The sequence below is a fragment of the Trichosurus vulpecula genome, chromosome 1, assembly GCF_011100635.1.
Source record: "Trichosurus vulpecula isolate mTriVul1 chromosome 1, mTriVul1.pri, whole genome shotgun sequence".
NCBI lineage: Eukaryota > Metazoa > Chordata > Mammalia > Diprotodontia > Phalangeridae > Trichosurus > Trichosurus vulpecula.
Window position 1 is genome coordinate 19,731,218 of NC_050573.1, and position 25,213 is coordinate 19,756,430.

A 25,213-nucleotide genomic window follows, 5' to 3' on the forward strand; every position below is an offset into this window, starting at 1 on the left:
GAAACATTGCTGAAATAAGTGGACTGTTGAACAGGGCTTGGGGGTGTCATTGTTTGGAATGCACCTGTCTCATTCAAGACAAACTCTCTTACCCCTGTGACAGGGGCTTGTGGGGACCTGAATTAATGCTTCTCCTCTTGGTGGATTCTGAGACTTGGCAGCCTTGGGCCTATGTGGTCTTTGGCTTACATGACCTCATCTGGCCCACTATATCTTGAAGTTCCAGCCATGCTTCCTGGCCATTTTCTTGGAAGGCCTCTTCCCCTCCAAATTCCCCCAACTCTGTATCTATTGATTAATTAATTAATGCCATTACAAATTAATTCAACTATATCGATCCCCTTCCTTCTTGGAACCATTCCACAATTTTGTGACTTTTCAAATGAACATTCCCCTTGCTGGACACCATTCCTCAATATGTGTGGTCTCCCCCATTAGACTGTAAGCTTCCTGAGGGCAAGGACTGTCTCCACTTCATACTCCCCATGCTTGGCACGTTAAATGTTTAATAAATGATTTTCCATTCATTCATTCACTTAAAACCCTGGGCCTTGGTTTCTTCTTCTAGAATATGAGTGGGGTGAACAAAACCACCTCTGAGTTCCTGCTCTTAATCTATGATTAGCATGATATTATGGAAAGAAGTTGAAGATGGGAGTCAAAAAAGGCTATGTTCAAATGTCAGCTCTTGGGCAAGTTACACCCCTTCTTTAAGGCTTAGCTTCTTCCTCTGGACAAGGACAGTTTGGACCCAGACTGAAGTGATGGTACTATAAACCAAGCCACTCTGCCATTCCTTCTGCCACACTGGGATTTGACATGGATAAATTCTAGGTGAGGAGATGACCTGACTCCATCTTTCAGAAATCACTCCCTGGGGACATAGCCTAGAATCATGGATAGCTGAGAAGAACACTGGCCAGGAAAATTCAGGTTTTAGCTCTGCTACTCATTTGTTTTCCAGCTCTGGGTAAATCACTTCCCTCTTTCAGTTTCTGGATTTACTAATCAAGCAAATGAGGGGATTGGACTGGATATCTCTACGGTTCTTTCCAGCTCCAAAATTCAGTAATTTGACTAGTGATCTCTATACCTGAACCAAGTAGCATGCCCCAGGGCTGGGCAGACTTAGGCTAATTTGGGGTATACTATTGGGAGCCTGGAATAATAGTAGCAAACTTTTATATAATTTTGGAAAAGAATTTATATATAATATACATATATATGTGTATGTGTGTGTCTATGTGTTTGTATGTATGATTCCTTGACAACTATTTACCCAACTTCATGATCCAGGGGAGAAGCCCACCTTCAAATGAGGCCACTACAGCTGAAGGAGGCAGGAAGAATTGGCAGAAGAGGCAGCACCCTGAGGGCAGTGCACCATGTTACTGTCTCCACCCATGGCAGAGGCTAATTTGCTTTCTTACATCTCTGTTTCAATGCCTCCACTCAAGTTCACTGACAAAGATGCCATCTTGGCATGGTGGGGACTATGCCATCAGAGCTCAAGCTCTGAAAGGGCTATTCCAAGGAGAAAAGGCTTAATATGTTCAATCATCCAAGAGCCCACCTAGCTAAATTCAGGGATGCTAATTCCCAGAGGCTTAGTGCCCATGAGGTTAGTAACTTCCAATGAGCCATTTGTCAAGACATGAACGCTGTGCCCTCACCAAGGAAGCACTAACCTAGCATCCTTCTACACTTATCTGGATTCCAAATGGAAAATGAGCTGAGTGCACAGGACTCAGAATTTCTCCAGAGGGAGAATAATCTCTTCTCATGACAGACAGAGACATAATACTGTCTTTTAAGCCCAACATAAAGTCATGGTATGAAACCGGCACCAAAGCAAATGATACATCCAGCAGTAATTAGTGAAGATTACACAGTAATTAAAATCACGATGATTATGTGAGTGAGAATAATTTATACAATAATCTCTATGCTCACATTGCAATATGGTACACATCCAATGAAAACAGACCAGAGTGGCTTTCGGTAATAAATTCAGAGCATAACATTGCTAATTACGTGGTGACAGACCGACCATTGAGGCTGGGATATAAATACAATCTCCAACAGGATACACAATCCAGTGGGGACTTCATGAGACTGTCCAGTAGAGTAAGAAATGATGTCCCTAAGCCTGAGATAAGAGAGAAAGTGATGTATAATGGTTATAGACACTTATTGGCTCTGTGACCCTAGATGGGTCACATAACCTCTCAGCACCTGAGACAGTTCTCTAAGATGGTTAGTTTCAGACCTGATGTCTATCTGCTTTAGTGGATGGAGTTTCCATGCCAGGAGCCCTCTACATTGATGAAATCATAGATCCAGATGCCCTCCTCCCCTCAAAAAAAAAGAAAAAAAAGACATCAAAAATTGTTCCATGGGATCCCTGTTGATGGTTATATGGGTAAGAGAGAGAGAGGAAAACCCACAAATTCTCTGTTTGGGATGCAGTAGGTAGTTTTCTCTTTCTCTTTTTGATTATCCTAAGTCTCCATCACGATCTGGCTCTAGCCTTGAGTCTAACCTTATTTTGAATAACTTCCTTTGGTTCATTCTCTATTCCAGCCAAACTGTATGACTAGCAAAAAGTCTCAGCTAATACCCCACCTTCTACAGAAAGCCTTTCCTGGTTCCCTTCCACACCTTTCCTGACATTACCTCCATTTTGCTCTATACATATACACACATACATGTACATATATGTATATGTATATCATATACATACATATATGCATGTGTACATACATATGCATGTGTGTATACCAATATATACAATTTATGTTTATGCATGTATCTGTATACATATAAATATATGTATATATGTGTGTATACATACACAGAGAGTATGCTTAGAAAGACAGAGAGAAATCTGTATGCACTTTACCTATGGGTACCTATCATCTCCCCCATTGGAATGTGGGCATTTTGCAAGAACAAGGATGAAGTTTTTTTTCCCTTTCTTCGTACCCCCAGAACTTTGCGCAGTACCTGACATACAGTAGGTGCTTAGTAAATGTTTCTTGACCAGATCTCATTGCTTGTGGTGGGAGATGTCAAGGACCTGGAGGAGGCACCTTCTTCCTAGTCTTTCCCTTCTCCTTAGCAAGCTCCAGCCTCGCTGGGAGGAATCACCTTGAACATGACCCTAGGTGATACACTTTTCTAAAGGGAAAGACATCACTAGAAGAAGCTTTCCAATGGGCCCTGTCTCCTTCTAGGTGATGTCCACTTGGAGTTAGCCTAGGTCCCTCTGAGTACCCAGACTGTGTGCTCGGCCATGCATACACAGCTGGCCATTGGCCAGCCTGACCTGAGACCTGAGGCTGGCATGGCATCCCAAGCCTTTGGGGCTGATGCCAGAGATTCAGGGAGATTCTAGGGCCAAGTATGGCAGCAGCCACTGCTGAGGTCATAAACACTCTCTCTCGATGTCACTAATTAAATTTAGTATCACCATTTCTAGAAGCTCTTGCATTTTTCAGAGGCAGCAAGGCGTCTTCTTGGCCATCCATCACTAGGCTTTAGGTATATTTCTCTTGAGCTGACATTTCCTCATAAATAACACAGACAGGGATTTTTGGAGTCATAAAACAGTCTCTCTCTCTCTCTCTCTCTCTCTCTCTCTCACTCTCTCTCTCTCTCTCTCTCTCTCTCTCACTCTGTCTCACTCTCTGTCTCGCTCTGTCTCTGTCTCTGTATCTCTGTCTCTCTCTCTGTCTCTCCCTCTCTCTCTCTGTGTCTCTCTGTCTTTCTCTCTGTCTCTCTCTATCTCTCTCTCTCTCTGTGTGTGTCTCTCTCTCCCTCTCTCTCTCTCTGTCTCTCTCTCTCTATCTCTCTCTCTCTCTCTGTGTGTCTCTCTCTCCCTCTCTCTCTCTCTGTCTCTCTGTCTCTCTGTCTCTGCCTCTCTGTCTCTCTGTCTCTTTCTCTCTGTCTCTCTGTCTCTGTCTGTCTGTCTCTCTCTCTCTCTCTCTCTCTCTCTCTCTCTCTCTGTCTCTCTATCTCTCTCTCTCTCTCTCTGTCTCTCTCTCTCTCTCATTTTCCCTACAATTTTTTTCTTAACCATCTAGGAGATGTTCTAGTATGCAGCATGGTATAGTGAGAATTTGGAGTCTGGGGAACTTGGGTTCAAATCCTGGCTGCAAATCTCAGAACTAACTTATAGGATCACTGGCAAGTCATTTTGCCCTTGTGGCCCTTAATTTCCTTATCTATAAAAGCAGATAAAAGCACCTGTAGTTTTTACCTCACAGGATGGTTTCAGGGATCAAATGAGATGCTGTTTTGATAGCAATCTGTGAGTCTTAAAACACTCCAGAATTGTCAGTTATAATTATGCACACAGCTCCACCCCACATGCTGTGAAGGAGAGAGAGAGAGGGAAGACCTAAAGCTAGAGAAGACAAGGCCCCTGTATTCACAGAGCACCCAGTGCAGGCGGGAGATAAGACAGACCCAGGGTCAAGGGGACTGGGCTCTGCTTCTGTCAGCTGTGGGTCAGTGCCTTGTTCTCTGCCTCAGTTTCATCATAGCTTCTAAGCTCCTCCGAAGAGTGAACCTTCTGTGTTAGAAATAGCTAGAATTTACATAGCACTTCAAGGTTTGCAAAGTGTTTATATTTATACATATATACACACATATGTGTATATATATGTGTGTGTGCATATATACACATATACATATATACATGCATATATATTTATAAATATATACATATATTATCCTTGTTGGAGCCTTACAGGGAGCCAGGGAGCTGTGAAAATTGGGGCAGGACAGAAACCAGATTTTGTTCTAACACTACTTCCAGCTCTAACATTCTGTACTGTGAAGCCTCTCACTTGGACAACCCCAGTTCTCAGGCCCCTCCCAGTCCTGTCATCCCCTGTTCTCAGGCCCCTCCCAGCCCTGACATCCCCTGTTCTAAGGCTCCTCCCAGCTCTGACATCCCCAGTTCTAAGTCCCCTTCCAGCTCTGACACCCCCAGTTCTAAGGCCCCTTCCAGCTCTGACATCTCCTGTTCTCAGGCCGCTCCCAGCTCTGACATTCCCTGTTCTAAGGCCCTGCTCATTCACTTTTATAATCCACATTTTAAAATCCCTCTTTTATGAGTCTAGGATCCAAGGTCCCATCCAGTCCTAAGATGCTATAATCTTCTGATTCTAAAACTCCTTTTTACCAGTGGCCCAATTATTCCTCTGTATTTTTCAGTGAGTATTCCTTACACAGCATATCATTAGGATTTTCTTGATGGTAATGGATAATACTCGGCCAGATCCTTTGGAGTCAGTGAACTCCTCCTTGGATACATCTGAGCTGATTAGAGAGAGAGCTTAAAGTATCATGTACTCAAGAAAACAACCCTATTTACCCAACAGGAACTGGACAGTTATAGTGTATAGTGTAAATATCTCAACTACACACACACACACACACACACACACACACACACACACACACACTTATGGATCTCAGTTTCTGCTCCATGTAGAGACTGATATAACTATATGTCCATAATAAATGCAGGAATTAGTCCAGGCAGGAGAATGATAATGACCTTGTCCCCTGGGATTAGCAGTGAGTTTTTGTGCCTTTCCCTGTCCTGTTCATTTGTATCAAAAACCAAAATAATTAAAACAAATGTTTAAAAAATTGTTTGAACATGTAATTGGGGAAAAATAAAATATTATTTATAAAAATTAAGAAATATAAAATACCAAAATAATTGGGGGTTTGAAAAAGTGGGAGACCCTCGGCCCCAGGAGCTTTTTAACATTGTTTTTTGAAAGTTAAAATTCAAAAGTGATTCTGACTAGCTGTCATTAAACATTTTGGCATTAAGCAGGGGCCACAAGGAATTTCTCAGGCTAAGTTAAATTTTTTGGAATTTTCTATGTTACAGAGACCTCGGCAACTGAGGTGAAAGATATCCTTTTGGAAAGGAAGTATCAACTTTAGCCACGGCTCTGAGAATAGATCAAAGCTTCCCACGGGAGTAAGAAGCTGGTATGAGGTTTTTCTTAAGAGTAAGAGTAGGTGTATTCAAGTTTTGCCTTTCTAAAGAGGTAGAGCTTAAGTCTCTGCCATTAGTCTAAGAAAAGAGTGGGCAGAACCAATGTTTCCTCTTATGCAGAAGAAGTAACAACAGCTGGGCCTAAGACACCAGCTTGATGGTAGAGGCCAGGAGGAAAGAGAAGCTAGTTCTATAGCCTCGTGTCCAGTGGCCCCAACCTGGAAGCTGCACAGGGACTGATATTTGGCAGAAACTGTGACCTAGATTCCCATATCCAGCAGAGAATGGATACCATGAAAAATTTTTTAACTTAAAAAATACAATGGGGAGTACACCAGGTAGGTGCAGTGTGACATTATCCAAAGATCTCTTTGGCCCCATAGAGTCAAAAGCATGATTTGTTCCTCTACCCAGGAGCAATTGGTACATGTTATCCCCACAGGAATGCCCCTCAAGGTATATACCATGGCTAAACATGTTCCCTACAGGTGAATCCCTCCATGTTTTCCTGGTCAATCAATCAGCATTTATTAAGTGTCTATTATATGTCAGACACCATGCTAGGGTGGTAGGAATTCAAAGACAAAAACTGAAATTATCCCTGCCTTCAAACAGCTTATATTCTATGGGGGGGAGACAACCTGTATGCATATAAACATACTCAAAGTAAGAATGTGCAAGTATACTCTACGAGCCCACTCGTCCCATACATAGATGGGAATTTGCAAGTCTATCTCCTCCTCCTTGTCTGACTAGCTGCCTCTTTGCTTGGAATTAATTGTATCTCCTAGTTACTAAAGAAAATAAGCACATAGGTGGAGGGATTAAGGGTTGTAGGTGTGAGTATTTGGAGGTAGGCTTGTTTGATATGATACTTTTCTTGGCTCCCCCAACTACGTTCCTCCTAGAGCTTTCTTTGTATCTGTCTTTTGCATATGTCCATTTCCTTTTCTTTGGTATTATGTCAATTTCCTTTTCCATGCAATGGACATATACAATATGTCCATTTCCTTTTCCTTTGTATATGTCAATTTCCTTTTCCTTTGTATACGTCCATGTCTGTGCACCTTGCCTCTGTGGTTAGCACATCAACTCCTTGAGGGCAGTGATTATCTCAGTTTTGTCAGTATCCTCAGCACTGGGCACAGTCCCTAAAACATTGTAGACTGTTCAGAAATACATGTTGGTTGACTCACTGACTGATTTGGGGCTTACTGTGAACCCAGGTGCTACCATCTGCAAAATGAGGATAATAGTTGGCCTCCTGCCCCACTCACTGGCCCAGTGTTAGGATCCAAGGAGAGAAGGTATGGGAATGGGATTTGAAAATGAGAGGGCATCTCTTGAGCACCTGTTGGCCCTAAATGGTCCATCATCAGTGAAAGCATCAACAGTAAATAATCCCATCTCTATTCCTCTAATTGCCATGATCAGAACAGCCCAGGCATGTGTATGCCCTGGGTTGCAGTGGGAGGGGGATAGTTTCCAGAGAAACAACTTCTGTCCTCAAATAGGCTTTCTTTCATGTGTAATTAAAAGTAATAATCAGTTGATCTTGTTTTAATTAGCTCACCAGCTTTGCTTTGTTGTCTCAATTTCCTTTTGATATTTTTGCTCATCTCACATATCAATTTTGGGTCACTTACCAACAATCACCAGCCCAATAGTTAATATCCTCCTCCTTCCAGCTGCCGTTTTTTACTTTATAAGCTTCACCTTAGATCAAGAGCTTTTGAAGTTAGCGAGGAAAATAAGTGTACATTTCTGGGGTCGCCTATTAACCAGCCAGTCTTCTCTCTATTTTATCCTATTGGCCTTTTGTTATGATGAAAGTCCCATGCATTTCATCTTAATTATGCATCTGTTTAATCCATAATTTCTGATTTATTGCCGTTCACTTCTAATTATAATTGGGCCACCCTCATGACAGAAAACCGAACGAGCTCAGAGAAATGGAGATAAAATCAAGTGGGATGCATGACTGCAAAAAGGATATCACTCTCTGCCTTAGTGAAGGCTTTTAGAGCCCATTTGTGGGGTAGGCAAGATCCCCTCAGCAAATCCAGAAGCCTGTGGGATCCCAGCCTGATTCTTTACTGGATTTGAAGTCATTTCATTTTATGAAAAGAAAGACTCAAAGTCTGGACGCAGTGGCAATTGTACTCACAGAACTTGAGCCGGAAGAAACCACAGAAGCCAATTCATCTGACCTATAGACAAAAAAGAATCCTCTCCCTTTACATAAAGGGTCATCAATTTGAAGCTAGAAATTACCTTAGAGAGTATTGAGTCTAACTCCCTCACATTACAGATGAACAAATAAGACCCCAAGAAATGACCTGCCCAAGGTCACATAGACCATATGAGGCAGAGCTGGAACCAGACCCTCTGATTCTGAACCCAGTTCTCTTTCCCCTGTACCAACATCACTTCCTTCTTACAAGATACCTCAGTGGTGAAATGGATAAAGCACTGGACCTAGAGTCAGGAAGACCTGAATCCAAATCCTACCTCAGACACTTACTGGCTGTGTGGCCCTGGGCAAGATTCTTAACTGTCTGCCTCAGTTTCCTCATCTGTAAAATGGTGATAATCAAAGCACCTGTGTCCCAGGGTGTTGTGAGAAACAAATAAGATAATAATTGCAAAACACTTTGTGAACCTTAAAGCACCTATTCTGTTAACGATGTGGTCATCCAGCCTTCAACTGATGAACTCAAGAGAGGGGAAACCCATAGCAACACCTACAATATCACCACTAATAACTGTCCCTTGAGACTCACAAAAAAACCCTAAGGTAGATACCACAGGGATTCATATCTTCATCATGCAAATGAGGAAACTGAGGCATGGAGGGAATAACTGACTTATTGACAATTGACAGATACTTGAAGATTTCTAATTTTTCTTTAAAGGTCATAGGATCATAAAGCAGGAAACATCCCTGGAAGTCAAGTATAATCTCTATATTTTGCAAATGAGAACACTGAGGCTAGATAAGTTAAGTGAATTATCCAAGGTTACATAGATCCACTCATTTTAGTCCTAAACCCTGTTGGCCACGTTAATATATATAAATATATATTAATATGGCCAATAGATAGATAGACAGGATAGATAGACAGGATAGCCAGGATAGATAGATAGATAGATAGATAGATAGATAGATAGATAGATAGATAGATAGATGAGAGATAGATATACCAAAATCATGTATCATGTTTTTTTACATCATAAACTATATTCAGACCTTCAATATACCTGGGATAACCAACACCAGAGGGAGAGATAGGAAGCCCTGGTCCCATCATTCTCTGTGCCCCTCTAAGTCACTGTCTCTCCCAAGCTCTCGGTTTTTTCATCAGTAAAATGTGGTTGTTGGATTAAAATGATTTCTCAAGAGTCTGCCAGTTCTAAGAAGCAATGATGCTATGATCTCTGAATATAAAATCGTCCTATCAGTCACATGACTTTTCAGCCCAAGGCTTGATGAAGAGGGAGCCGGACCCCAAAATGGCAGCGAGCCCCAAGGAGCCCTTTGAACACTGCATCGGCTGCCTGTGACCAGGCTCCAGAGCAGCTGGCACTCAGGCCTCCCCCAAAGGTTTGCCATTTAGAGCCAGATGGTCACTCCTCATGCCTGCTCAGGTGCCAGCTTCCGTGTTGTGTTTGGCCAAAGTGAAGGGGAGCAGGGAAATGGAAAGCACAAGCAATAGCAGCCAGCTATTCGTGGAGTGGTTGCAGAAAATGTTAATGCTGTGACTGAGCTTTAGAAGAAAATAGAGCTATTGGGCCACAGGGATGCTTAATAATGGTATGATGTGAGGCATGACCAGGTGTTTGATAAGTGTGCCTAGCATGGTGTCATTGTAGTAGAAGGAACAGAAGGAGGAAGAGGGGAAGAGATGGGGAGGAGGAGAAGGAGGGGAGAAGGAAGAGCAGAAGAGAAGGAGGAGGCGGATGACAAGGAGGAAGGGAAGAGGAGGGGAGGAGAAGGGGAAGAGGAGGAAGGAAGGAAGGAAGGAAGGAAGGAAGGAAGGAAGGAAGGAAGGAAGGAAGGAAGGAAGGAAGGAAGGAAGGAAGGAAGGAGAAGGACAAGGAGGAAGAGAATAATGAGAAGAGGAGGAAGGGGAGAAGAAGGGGGAATGAGGAAGAGGAGGGAATGAGGAGAATAAGAGGAGGGAAAGAGTAGGAGGAGAGGAAGAAGGGGAAAGGAGGAGGGAGGAGGAGAAGGAAGATTGGAGGAAAGGGGAAGAAGAGAGAGGGGAAGGAGAAAGAGGAAGGGAGGAGGGGGGCAAGGTAAGAAGGGGGAAGAAGAGGAGGAGGAAGGAGGAAAAGAGGGAGGAGGAGAATAATCAGCAGCAAAACCAGCATCCTACCAAGTATAAAACTGTGGGGATGAAAGGAGAGTCCATGTCGTCGTTCTTCTTAGCTGACATCTCCGTTGTGCTTTAAGGGTCCCAAAGTGCTATCCCTCCTTTTCCTCACGTGACCCTCACAACAGGCTAGAAGGTTGTTGGACTAGAACTGTTCTCATTTCACAGACTCTCAGAAAGGTTAAGGGACTTGCCTATAGTCACACAGCCACTGGGCAAGGTATAGGGGAAAGAGCACTGGAATCTTGTGTTCAAATCCTTACTCTGTCCCTTGTGACCAGCATGAGTTCAGGAAAGCTGCATGAATTTCCTGGGCCTCTTTATGCACACAGTGGCCTAGGAGTATCACCAGAACCTCAAGAGGCAAGTACTCCTGGCACCCTTCTCATTTTACAGTTGAAGAAACTGAGGCAGGCGGAGGTGGAGTGATTTGTGCTTGAGGCCATACTTGAACTTAGATCTTCCTGACTCCACACTCAGCATGTGATAACAACATCTGGCAATTAGACAGCACATTAAATGTCCACAAAGCCCTTTAGACTCTTTTCATGTGATCTTCACAATAACCCTGTGAGCCAAGGGATGAAGGCATTAATATCTTTAATTTAAAGATAAGGAAAATGAGTCTCAGAGAGGTTAAGCAACTTGTCCAGTGTCTGAGGAAAGATTAGAACCCAGGTCCTTCTCACCCCCAGTCAGTCACTCCCCCACATAACCTCCACCCCACAGGCCCCATCAGTAGGCCCTGGTGATTCCTCAGACCGTGACAGTTACTCATCTGAGCCACCAACGTGTCCTTTCCCATCCACAGTCAATGCGTTGCCTTCTCCTCCTCCCCTCCTCCACATGCTCCTCTTTTTCTCCTCCTCTTCCCCTCTTCCTCCACCCCTCCTCTTCCCCTTCTCCTCCTTCTCCCTTTCTCTTCCCCTTCTCCTCCTTCCATTCCTTCTCCTACACTGGCACCATACCAAGCACATTTCTCAAACACCCCTCCATCCCTCTCCACCTTGTCCCTTCCCCATCCAGCCAGCCAGCCCAGCACCCCTGCTCTACTCTCTCCCCAGATGTTTTCGTGCATGAGCCAAGAGCGTCACTTGGAAGTAGACAGCTGCCTCTGGCATAAGTGAAGTGCAAAGCCTTAGGGACGATAGAAATTTAGAAGTCCATCTATATCCTCATCACACTGAGGCTGCTATTAGAAAACTCCACTGAGACAGTGATGACACAGTGAGTGTCACCAGAGGATCCGGGCTTGAATTCCAGCCTGGGGCCTCATACGAGCCCCTTCCCTTCTCCAGAAGTCAGTGTCCTCCCTCCAAGTAAGGTCACTTCCAGCTAGAGCATTCGACATCATCTGTGCCCAAACACGAAGGTGTGTGATGGTGCAGAGTGCAAGCTACTTGTTGTCTCAGTCCATTTGGCTAACATGTAAATAAGTAGCTGATGGTGGGAGCATTTGGCCAAATAAATTGCTGGGCATTGGGTAAATGCACAACTGGTAAACTGATTAAACTTTCTTCTCCTCTGTTGCTTCTAGTTGAGTCACAAAGAAGACCTTTGTCTCTACACAATCTCTAGTGGAAGGAGTGATAGAATGGAAGTCAAACCCTAAGACTGTGTCATGGCTTTGCTAATAACATTTACATCCCTCTGATCCTCAGTTTCCAATTTTGCAAAATGAGCATAATAAAGACAAAGTGGTGAACAAGGGATTTGGAGCCAGAGGCCTTTTTCAAAGCCTAACTCTGCAACCTACTACTTTGTGTGACCTTGGACCAGACACTGAATTCTCCTGCACCTCATCTATTCTATCTAGAAAAGAAGGAGGCTGGAGCTAGGTATGGAGGCCCACAACCATGATACCAGCTCTTGCGGAGTTCTGAGACACTGTGGGCCACACCCTTTGAACATCCACACCAAATCTAGCTTTAGTATGGCAGGCCCCAGGGGAGCAGCAGACCACCAGGTTCCCTAAGGAGGGTCAAATGAGCCCAGCTTCTGAGCCACTTGGTAGTGGCATCAAGCTCATTAGCAGCTCCTACCCTTTCAGCCTGGATGAAGTAGAAAGACCAAGTCTTTTTGTAAAGGAGATTAGAGTAGACGGCTTCTAAAAACCCATTCCAACAATGACTCTGCCAGTCTCCATTAAGTCGTTGCCTCTCTCTGGGCCTTCATGGGCTCATCTGTAAAACGGGTATAATAATGCTTATATTGTCTATCCCACAGGGTTGTTTTGAAAGTAAGGAAAAAACCAGTCAACCAGTGGGTCAGGAAGCATTCCTTACATGACTTACTACGTTCTAGTTCTTACTATTTTCCAAGCATCAGAACACAAAGAAAGCCAGAAGCACAGGCCTTGCCACCATGGAGCATCCATTCTCATGGGGGAAGACAAAAGTGTCCATACTGGGTTCTATCCAGAGCAGATGGAAGAGGAGCTGAGGGAGGAAGCTGGGGGACTGCGAAGGTCTCCCACAGAAGGCTGGATCTGAGCTGAGACTCAAAGGAAGCCAGCGATGCCAGGAGGGGCAGGTCAGACATGCAGGGGACATGGGAGCTATTTTTATGAAAATTAGCATTTTTATTATGATGATATTATATATAATGTTTCATGATATAATTATTGCATCATATTTATTATAATGTTTTATAATTACATTCTGCCTCCATGCTGACTAACATAACCCAGTTCTGGGCTTGAGGCGGTGAGGCTGGGGCATCAGCAGAAAGAGCAGAACCCAGGAGGGCCCAGTCAATCCCCTCGAGTCAGCAACCCCATGGCCAATGTTGACAGTCTTACCTCTGATCCAGAATTCCACTGCCGTTGGCTGACTGCTGCGAAGGACTCCTCCCTGTGCAGCTGGACCTGGACGGCGATGGGCTTGGGGACAAACTCAGCCAGGATCTGATGCTTTCCATTGGCTGAGAGCTTGTGGAGGAGTCCAGAAGGGACTGATCATCTCTGGAACAAGAGCACAGAATTATCCATCCCTGCCCAAAGCACCAGTGCCCTCCATATTGGCCCATCTGTAATGACCCCAGCCTTCCTTAACCCCCTCTGCTCTGCCTCACTCAGGGTCTAACTTTCACTCCCTTGAAGACTTGGGGCAAGACTTCCCTGGACCTCAGCTGGTCAATTTGTTTGTTTTCACCTTTAAAATAAGGAAGTTGAAATAAATTATCTCTAAGATTCCTTTCAGCTCAAATGTTTTCTGTGCCAGAATTGATGGGATAGAGAGAAGAAAGAGCATGCACAATTCATCTGGTCACAGAACTAGAAAACCACAGATTCACCAAATTGGGAGAACTAGAAGGAAACTCAGGTAACCATCTGGTCCAATGCACACATATCCAATTTGCTCGTTTTATAGATGTCCATTCAACTAGACTTTACTGCCTCTACCTTCTTGCTTTGTTGGCTTGGTTCAAGACTCAACTCAGACACCATCTTCCGCAGAAAGTCTTTTCTGGTCTGTCAGATTGTAGTGCCTTCCTTCTCTGGTTACCTTCCATAGCCTGTCTGTCTTTCTGTCTGTCTGTCTGTCTGTCTATCCATTTGTCTGTCTGTCCATCCATTCATTCATCCATCCATCCATCCATTTATCTATCTATACACCCGCACATATATGTATGTATGTATGTATGTACATGTGTGTATTCAGCACCCAAATGTGCTGATTTCAAACTTAGTGCTCTATCCACTACAATACAAAGAGAGTATCGGTTGGGGGAGAGGGGGAGAGCTTAGAGCTCAGAACGTCATTACTCTTCACACATGACATTCCATAGCTCATCTCTGTCTTTTCAGTGCCCAATCTCCACATCCAAGATGTACTCTCCTCTCTTCTGCCTCTCAAAATTTCTTTTGTTTTTGGTTTTTTTGTGTCTTTTTCTCTTTTTTTAGAGGGGGAAGGTAGGGCAATTGGGGTTAAGTGACTTGCCCAAGGTCACACAGCTAGTAAGTGTGTCAAGTGTCTGAGGCTGGATTTGACTCCACGGCTGGTGCTCTACTCACTGCGTCACCTAGATGCCCCCTCTCAAAATTTCTTGTTTCCTCCAAGACTCTCTGGTCAAGCACCAACTTCTTCATGAAGTCAAGTCAAGACAACAAGAATTTATACAGTGCCTACTGTGTACCAGGCACTGCACTAAGTGCTAGGGATGCAAAGACAGGCAAAAGATAGTCCCTGCCCTCAAGAAGCTCTCCATTTCACAGGGAGAAAAGAAGCGACCAAGTTAAATACAAACAAGCTATATGCTGGATGAACTGGAGATAATGGAGAAAGGCACTAGCATTAAGGGGCATCAGGAACAGTTTCTTGCCAAAGGCAGCATTTTAGCTGGGTTCTGAAGACAGCCAATAAAACTGTTCAAAGTTGGGAAATGGTCTTGTATGAGAAACAGAAAGGAGGCCAGTGTCACTGGATCTCAGAACATAGGGGGAGGGTGTATAAGGTGCAAGACTAGGGAAAATGGGACAAAACCAGGTTGTGAAGGGACTTACAAACCAAATGGAGAATTTTGTATTTGATTCTGGAGGTAACAGGGAACCACTGGAGTTTACTGACGAGGGGTGGGGGTGACATGGTCAACCTTGTGCTTTAGGGTTGGCCTCGCCATTTGATAACTGAATGGAGAAGGATAGACTAGAACAGGGAGAGAACTGAGGCAGGAAAACCCACCAGCAGCTACTGCAATAGTCTGGGTAAGAGGTGATGAGGGTCTGCACCAGGATGGGGGCAATGTCAGAGGCCAGACAGGGGAGGTATGTGAGAGATGTTGGGAAGGCAGAATTGACAGGAACTGGTTACAGATTGGACATGGGGGACTGAGAGAGAGGGAAGAAGCCTTTCCTGATCCCTCAAACAGCTAGTGCCCTCCCTTTCCAAACTAGTTTGCATTCATTTTGTTTGTATGCATTCCGTTCATATTCATTTGTGTGTGTTGTCTCCCCCAGGAGAATACAGCAATGAAACACCAGGCATTTATGGATACTGCAGAAGGTCCTTTAGGGAACATTTCGTTTTTGCCTCTGTAGCTCCAGAATTGAGCCTGGGGCTGCTGGCACACAGTAGGCTCTTAACAAATTAGGCTCCATTTTCATCTCAGTACACATGGTTCCCAGATGTACAGACTCCCCCTGGTGATGTCATTGGTCCTCTTCGAGAACCATCACCACCAAAAACAATGCAATTCTGCTTTCTCTCCTGGGCTCCAGTCCTCCAGCACCCACTGCTTACTAGACATTTCAAACCCTATTTCCCAAAGGCATCACCAACTCAAGATGTCCAAAACAGAGCTCATTATCTCTTCCCCCAAACCTACTCTTCTTCCAAATTGCCCCACTACTATCAAGGACACCAACTTCCTTCCAGCCACCCAACCTCATTGTCATCCTCAATCTTAACCTCTCTCCCACTACCCGTAGCCAATAAGTTGGCATTTCTCATTGTTTCTAACTCCATAGTTCCTTGGAATATGTCCTCTCCAATCACACACGCACACACACATGCACACACACATGCACACACACACACGCACACACCCCTAGTTCAGGCTCTCATCCCTTCTCCCCTGGACTGTTGCAATGTCTTCCTTTATGGTCTTTCCGCCTCCAGTCTTTCCCTACTCCAATTTATCCTTCACACAGCTGCCAAAGACATTACCTTAAAGCACAGATTTGACCATATCATTCCACTACTCAATGACCTTCAGTGCCTCTAGGAATCTGTGGTTTCCTTCTTGCTTCAGCTCAGACCCTCCCTTGTGCAGGAGGCTTTTCAAAGCCCCGCCCCCACCAGCTGCTAGGACTTCCCTTCAGAGCCACCTCATTTCATCTTTCTGTACCTATTCATATGTGGAGGAATTATATTCCTCATTAAAATGCAAACCTGAAGGCAGGGACTGTTTCACTTTTGTGATGCCCAAGTGTCTTCGTATCACCAACACTTAGGTAAACAGTGAATACTTAATAATTGCACACATTGAACACTAAGTAATTGCTTTTGATTGACTGATTGAATGCTTGGTTAATAGAGGGAGAGTTATTTCATTAGTGAGCTTTGGTTTCATCATCTGTAAGTTGGGGGTAAGGATACTTCAGTTTCTACAATGAGGTTGACAAGGAGCAAGTGAGATAATACATTCAAAGTGCTTTGTAATCCTTAATTGCTATTAATATTTATTAGCATTTACTTTAGTTTGGTCATTGCTCCAGACCAGTGATATCCTCAGTTAGGGAGGACTCCCATTATGGACACTCTCTCTATTAAGGAAGACTGGCAACTCCTCTGTAACATAGAGATTTTGAGAGCTGCCTGAATTAATAAAGGCTTAAGTGATTTACCTAGAGTCACACAGCCAATATGCATCAGACGTAGTATTTGAACTCAGGTCTTCCTGACCCTAAGGCCAACTCTATCCCTTGTACCATTCCATTTTATAGATGAGGACATTGAGGCCCAAGAAGATCCAATGACTTGCCTGGACAGACTTAGGTCTCTAGCCAATGTAAAATCAGAGCTGGGAGAAACTTTGAGGCCAAATCTCTACTCAATGGGCCATGCTGCCTCTCCTGAACTATTACCATTCTGTCACATGAACTTTGTCTTCCCAACTAGATGGCAAATGCCTTGCTTTACTTTACACTGCCTCCCCAACCTCCAAGTCCAGAGCAAGAGACTACCACGTACTCGTTAAACGGGCTTGTTAACGATTTGTCAATGCCTTGATTGAGATATCCAGCCTTATCTATCTCTGCCTTTCAGGGGGACATCTGACACTTCAACAAAGACACATCTCTCAGAAGGCCCATTTAGGGAAGAACCCAGGCAGCCTTTCTAAGTGGATATTGACATGTGGTCAGCAAATATGCTTCCAGGACGGGACGGATCAATCCATCATATCTCACAGTAAAGTGCCCAGTCAACCTCGGGGCCATTTCACTTACATCTCTCTTCGGGCTTGGGTAGGAGAGGATTCCGGCATCGTCCGGACACTAGGAGGAAGGAACAAATGAGAATCAGTCAAAATTCACTTCAGCTACAAGCCCTTGGCTCCAAATGACTTTTATTGCAAACTCTTTCCTTCCCAATCAATAGCTGGGAAGGCAGGTGCAGGCCCCTTGGAATGTCCCCAAATGGAATGTGAAATGAGATGGACATCGAGCCTGATGTTTTACCTACAGGGCAGCGAAGATTGAAATATGGCCTTTGACTGTAGCAAATGAGGAACCAGAGATAAAAGAACCGAGGGCCATTGGAGGCCAAAGATAGTGGAAGAAGCCCCAGTTCTGCTCCTGCTCACTAGCTGGGGGTCTCTGACTAAGCCACTTCCCCTCTGGGCACCTCACTTTCCTCATCTGGAAGTGGACACTATGAGAGGCACTTTCTGGTTCTGATTCCAGAATCCCCTAGGACATTGGAGGGGGGTGGGGAGGACTTTGGATCATTAGGCAGCATGAAACCTGCCCCTAAAAGAGCAGCAAATGCACAGAACAAAAGAACAGCCTTAGAACAGGGAATGTCAGGGCTGGGATGGGCCTCAGAACAGGGGATGTCAGAGCTGGGAGGGGCCTTAGAACAGGGGTTGTCCAAGTGAGAGGCTTCACAGTACAGAATGTTAGAGCTGGAAGTAATGTTAGAACAGAATCTGGTTTCTGTCCTGCCCTGTTCTGTTAGGAGGTCCAGGTCAATGTTGAACTGAAACGGCTTCTACCTTTTTCCCTCTTGGATCCCTATCACCATGTCAAAGGTAGCACTGACCTCTAAAACATGAACTCTGAGAATGTTCTAGTTGGAAGGGACCTGAGAGAGCCTGTGGAAGGGCATTGCCAGACACCTTGTGGCTGCTTGTGGTAGAACGGGGGCTAAAATACGAACCTCCCAACTTCTAGGTCATTGCTTTTCCCACTTCGCCACACAGTCAGTCTCAGGGCCATAGTTAAGAATTCTCACACTCTACAAAAATTTGGTTGTGACACTGGGGGCAAAGAAGTGTCCACCCCTTGTGAACTCATGCCAGGAGAGGGGGTGACCCTTCCCCCAGAGAGTGGGGATAATGTTCCAGTAGCATTGCTGATAATGTATGAAGAGAGACAGAGAGCTAGATGGATGAATAGAGGGACAAGACTGAGATAGATAGATAGATACATAGATAGATAGATAGACGGATGGATGGATGGACAGAAGGACGGAGGGAGGGAGGGAGGGATGGATGGATGGACGGATGGAGGGAGGGAGCGATGGACTGACAGAAACAGACAGACATAGATAGATAGATAGACAAGGTAGATAGAGATAGACAAGGTAGGTAGGTAGGTAGATGGATAGAGACAGACAGACAGACAAATATATGAAGTAAATAAAGGATAGATTGGAAGACTAGATAGACAGATATTTAGGTGGCATGTTGGAAAAAAAGCAAGATCCAGGGAACTTGGGTTCAAATCTCAGCTGTGCTGTGTTACTTTGGACAAGTCACTTTACTTCTGGGGCCTAAACTTTGTCCTCAGTAAAATAATAGGCTAGACTAGGTGGCCTCTAGGTATCTGCTAACTCTAAGATTGTATGACTTTAGACATAGAAAATACCCCTCTCTGAAGCTGGAAATGGATTTGGACTCCTCCACATATGCACGACATCACCTAGCTGCCCCTCTTGAGAGCTTACTATCTGGTCTATCTTCGTGTCTCCCCCAGTGCCTGATACCACCTTTCAAAGCCCTTCCTAACCTGGTCCTTCACCTTTCCTGTGTTCTTACACCTTATTCCACCCACCTACCCTGTGATCTAGTGACTCAGAGGCTGTTCATCTCCGGGCCCATTCACTGGCTATGCCACCAGCCTGGATTTCTCCCCTCCTGATGGCCTTTCCCTCCTGGCTTCCTTCACATCTCAGATTCACTCCCACCTCTACAAGTCCACCTCTTAGCCTCTCTGGCTCCCTTCAGGACTCCGCTCTAGGCTCCTTTCGGCGAGAAGCCCCCGCTGCCACGTTCCCCCATGCCCACCCCAGCTGCCAGCTCCATCCCTTTTTCCTTCACTCTCCTCTCTATCTATCTGGAATCTACCTAGCTATTTCCACATCATCTCCCCCACCAGACTGGGAGCTGCTGGGGAACAGACACTGTTTTTGTCATGCTTTGCATCCCCAGAAACTAGCTCTGTGTGCCCTGCACACAGTAAGTGCTTAATAAATGCTTGTGGCCTGATTCATGAGGGCTTCCACAATGACAGGAATTGGAATCTCTATAGCCCTTTCATGTTTATAAGTCACTTTGAGTACATTATCTCAACCGAGATAGGATAGGTTGGTATTATCATCCCCATTACTCAGATGAGAACATTGAGGCACAGATATCACAGGAGAAAGTCACTCAGCTATCAGATATGAGTATGAATTCATGTCTTCTTGACTATACGAGTCAAAAACAAGAATCGAATCTGGGTCTTCCTGGCCCCTGATCCAGACTGTGGCCATATTATAACATTGCTTCTCATTGTACCATAAGCCCTAAGGGTTGGGAAATGGAAATTCCAACCGTGAGGCTGTGTCTGGTCCAGCTTTCTGAGCACGTAGCTGAGGCAGAGTCAAAGAAATGCCTGTTGCCTTTGAGCCTAATTCCCAACACAGGAAAATGTGACTTTTCATAATCTGACCGATTCTCCCAAAGACCCTCCTCGTGAGCTCCTGTCCACATTCGAATGCTGATTTGGGGCTCAGGCTGGAAGCTGCAGAAGAGGCAATTAGAGCACACAGCAGGAACTTGCTCAGCCAGGAAGGAGGAAAGGGTCCCAATATCCAGGCCCAGGCCCAGCCCCCTCCAGGGAGGCCCCCCTGCCTGTCCATCCCCTTGCAATGGAGGTGGCTAGAAAGCTCCCTCCCACCCCAACAGGAGGATACACATCTGCCTCCCCACCCCTCAAATGCACCTCCATAGATGGTAGGATCATTGGTGGTAGCCCAACCCTTTCATTTATCAGAGAAGCAAACTGAGGCCCAGAGGTTAAGTGCTTTGCCCAAGGTCATACAGCCAGCAAATATCAGAGTCAAGATTAGACCCCAGGTTGATTGACTCCAGATCCAGCACTTTCCTTCTTTGTCTTCAAGAAGACCCTCAAGGTGAGGTCACTAGCCGTGCCAACCTCATTAGAGTTAGGCATGCCACCCTCACTAGAATAAAATGCCCTGAAGAGTTTGTAGACATCTGGGCAAGTCACAGCTTCTCTACAGGCTTCTGCATCTTCAAATATAAAATAAAGGAGGGGGCGAGATGGTCCTTAGCTCCCTCCCCCTTCATTTCTTAGTGTTGTGTTTTATAAGATCCTTGCTGGCTCTGATATTCTCTGGTTCTATGATTTTCAGGTCCTTCCCAGCTCTGACATCCCCTGTTCTAAAGGCACTTGCAGCTCTAACATTCCCAGTCCTAGGACCCCTCCTAGCTCTGATATTCCCTGTTCTAAAGCCCCTCCCAGCCCTGACATTTCCTGTTCTCAGGCCCCTCCCAGCTCTGACATGCCCTGTTCTCAGGCTCCTCCCAGCCCTGACATCCCCTGTTCTCAGGCCCCTCCCAGCTCTGACATGCCCTGTTCTAAGGCCCCCTCCCAGCTCTGACATTTCCTGTTCTAAGACCCCTCCCAGGTCTGATATTCTTTTGTAAACTCCACTCCACAAACAGTAATTATGACATTATCTATTTTATGATTATCTTCCAGCTGCTCCATGAATTGCATACCTGGGGGGAGGGGAGAAAAGTGGGAGAAGGAATCAGGGAAAAGTGATCCAGGAAGACAGGCTGGGCTGACCACAGAATGGGCTGATGTGTTCCCTCATTCCAGATCCCTATAGAATTGCTTGTCTTCCTGGAGTCCACTGGGTCTTGTATTGAGGATGGTTCTTTTCAATTCACATTTATTAAGTACCTACTATGTGCACATCCTGTGATGCTCATGGCCCACCATTAGCAGAATTTGCACCTGGAAATGCCTCCCCAGGAGTGAGGATAGAATTGCTCTAATCTGCTCATACACTTGAGTCAAGCACCTCTTGTGAGCCATAACTAAACGCATTTGGTCCAGACTTTGGTTGTGATCAATGACCAATTGATTCTCATCTGACACAGGCAGAGATGGATTAGGGGGGCAGAGAGCCAAGGGGGGCGGGGAGAGAGAGAGAGAGAGAGAGAGAGAGAGAGAGAGAGAGAGAGAGAGAGAGAGAGAGAAGGCAGGGACATGAAAAGGAATATGGATCAAAGTTCCTAGATCAAAAGCAGAAATGAACCTCAGAGGCCATTTTAGTATGACACTTTCATTTTACAGATGAGAAAATGGAGATCAATGGAGCTATGTCTTGTTTGACGTCTCATAGACTGTAAATGTTAAAAGGCGGGATCTGAATCCAGACCAAGACCCTCAATTCTCTTTCCACTGTACCCTGTTGAGACTTCCATCCCTGGAAGGTCCAATAATCAGAAGCAAATGTTTGCTAAAGATCCAAGAGAATCCAAGTGGTTGAGAGCCAGATCAAAATCAGAAATCAATATGTCAAGTGGGAAACCAAGTGCCTATGCTGGTGAGAGCCTGCCTATCTTAGGGGACCCAGTATGTCATTTTACACCTAATTAGCCCCGATCAATAGATTTTTGTTGATGAATTCTACTCACAGGCCCACCATTGACTAACTGGATGACCCTCAGCCTCAGTGGCCATGATCATGTGGGACCCTAGGTAAGACAATTCCTTAGGATCTCACCAGTTCTCAGATCTATGAGCCACAGAAGCCAAAGGGACTTGGCCAAAGGGGCAGATCACTAGCTAGGCAGGCAATCAGGGCAGCAACCACAAGGAGACCTTGAAGTGAAAGGAATTCTTGACCAGCCAGAAAGTCACATATATGCTTAGAAGCTTCTCAGATATGGGACCAGAGTGGGATCCAGGTAGACAGTGGGGATGGAGAGAGACATCACATTGGAAGGAAGTAGCAAAGGCAAGATTTGAACCCAGACCCTCTAGGTCCAACATCAGTGCTCATTCTACCTTACACTCCCTTAAGTTTGGCCTCATAGTATAGAACTCTGACTCAGATGTGTGTAGGATGACCTGAATGATCCTAAGATGGACCATGCCCTTCATCGCTCTCCTCCTCCAAGATAGCCAGCTACCACCACACCATCCAGAGTCTCATATTTCTTGGTCCATTTTACACAGCTTCAAGACGATTAAGAATCATTTCCTTACTCATACTCCCAAGCCTCCTGGAGATAAGTGGGATCTGCTGACTTCCTGGGAAAGGAAGCCCATGGGTTACCTGTCATCACTAGGACAGGAGTCCACATCTTCCAGGGCAGCCTGCAGATCGGCAATCCGCCGGATGGATACCTCGAGGTCAGCCTGTAATGTCAGATTCACTGCCAGGAGCTCCTCTACATGCTTCTCCTGCAAGACAGAGATGCCACAAGTTGGCAGCCTGCTTAAATATTTTATTTCTACCTTTTCTGTTTACTGTCACCTTCATTTCCCAATAGGTCCTTCCCTTTTCACCCTCCCACAGAACCAACCCTTCTAATAAATAAAAGGAAAGAGAAAAAAAAACATCAAAATAAGCAATGTATCAACCGAGTCTGCTATTCTACACCTGAAGTCCCCAGCTCTGAAAATGAAGGAAGGGAATTTCCTCCTTATTCTGGGGCCAAGCTTGGTCGCTGTAATTACTGAACGTTGCTATAATTTTTATGGCTCATTCTGTGCAATCCATTGACACGGTTGTAGCCTTTGTGTATATTGTTTTCCTGATTCTGCTTTCTTCACTCTGCACCAATTAATCATTTTGTTCCCATGCTTCCCAGAACTGGTCACAGTCATCATTTCTTACGGCACAGTAATGGTCCATTGCATCCAGGTGACATAATTTCTTCGGCCATTTTCCAACTCATTGGATTGTGGATTTAGAACTGGAAGGGTCTTTAGAATCTATTGGGTCCAACTCCTTCATTTTACATATGCGGAAACTGAGGCAGAGAGAGGTCAAATGGCTTTCCAAAGGTTACACAGCTAGTCAGTGTCTGAAGCAGGATGTGAATTCAGGACTCCTAATGCACCACAATGCATCTACTTGTTTCTAGTTCTTTGGTATTACAAGAGAAATGATTATTAATAACCAATGATTTGGGGAGACCCAGAGTTCCGCCTTTTTTCTAAAGTCCTGATTTCATAAATTTAGTCTCTTAAAGGACATTACTGATAATGAGACTGGACTTTCTAAATAATCTTTGTTCACACCCAACTCAGGTAGGGAAGCCATTGTTCTCTCCCCAAGTTTGGGTGGGGATAAATTCTTTGAATAGATTGCCCAAGGGTGGGGGTAATTTAAAAGTAAATGACACAATCAAAGTTCATTTGAATAGGTTCAGCTCCTCATTGTAATATTCATTCTCTCATTAATTGTTAACCAATCAGAGTTAATTGCCACCCTTGGGAACACCCCTTTTTCAATGGTCATGTAAGCCATGAGCCAGTTGACATGATGGTCTTTGGTCTAAGAGAGAGATGGCCAAATGACCATCCTTTTATTAAAATGCAGGCATTATTAATAAAATTATTAAATTACCCAGAAATTATGTTTCTTGAAGCTTAAGTGTGAGAAGTGTTAAGTTTTGTCATAAATATTTTGTACACATGAAATTTTCTAGCTATAAGAAAGCATGCCAGAATTCCCTGAAGGCCTAGACTATTCCAAGGCCTTAACGACTAGAACTGGGGAGCATTCTCTGGATGGTCCCAGAGAAGACTACCCAAGCCGGTGGCAGTAGGAAAAGGATGACTACTCCATTTCTGTTGATGTTGCTCCTTCCACCCCTCCCTGTCTGTATTGGTAGTTAAGGTGGGACCTTTTTTTTTTTTTTTTTACTGTTTTCTTTTTTAGAATGCTAAAGTAATCAAGTGACTTTGATTAACTCTTACTAGGTGCAAAGCCCCAGGCCCACACCCTTTTGTTGATTAGGTGTGAAGCCTTTGGGCCCTAAGAAGGGTATATAAACTCAGAGGTTAGCATTTTGTTTGGGGCTTACTCATTGGAAGAAAGAGTGTTGGTGTGGAGACTCTGGGTAACCATCAAGGAGCCCTCCTCACCGCCACCACCACCTCCCACTTGAAAACTCAGATGTTGGTTCTTCCTTGGTAACTATGTACCGAGATGCTGGACAGAAAACTAGAAGTCTGTCTACTGGTTTGTTATTTGATCCGTTTATAATTTCTGTTTGTATTTGCTCTGAAGTTCCCCCCTGAACTATGTGAATGATGCATGTATGTTTGATTAAAGTGAGATTGTTAACCGCTTAAGGTTGCTTGCCTTTGAAATGTAGATCAAAGAACCTGTGCTAGCAGCCCTTCTGTGCGCTGGCGTTGTTGGTCTTACATAGCCACAGCAGTGGCAAGCCACATTGTTGTTACACTGTCATAATGAGTAGCATAGGCAGGCTGGGGCCACTTCTTCCGATGAACTCCCATTCCATGATGCCCTTCTCTGGAGGCACTGACCACACCCTCCCTCGTCTAGAATCAACTTCTGAACACGGAAGGCCGGGCATATCACTTGTTTATCTTTGTGTCTCCCCAGTACCCAGCACATGCTAGGTGCTTAACACATGACTATTAAGTTGGCACTGATGTTGGCATTGGCATTGATGGAAACTATCTACTGATGAAAGCTTCCATGCCCTGGGGCAGAGTGGAGGCTTCCCTCTCACTGGAGGCCTTCAAGTAGAGAATGGATGACCCTTTGTGGGGAAAGTTATAGAGAAGATTCTCGTTGATGTA

General features: G+C 44.8%; 1 protein-coding gene across 1 annotated transcript in view; it reads right to left on the reverse strand.

Moving 5' to 3' along the window:
- MYO18B (myosin XVIIIB) overlaps positions 1–25,213 on the reverse strand; it is a 361,792-nt gene that overhangs the window by 32,660 nt on the left and 303,919 nt on the right. Inside the window, exons 40-42 of the mRNA XM_036737706.1 lie at positions 22,707–22,834; positions 17,351–17,398; positions 13,202–13,363 (exon numbers count right to left, since the gene is read on the reverse strand). Of these exons, the coding sequence (XP_036593601.1) occupies positions 13,202–13,363; positions 17,351–17,398; positions 22,707–22,834 (338 nt within the window). The remainder of the gene's footprint in view (positions 1–13,201; positions 13,364–17,350; positions 17,399–22,706; positions 22,835–25,213) is intronic.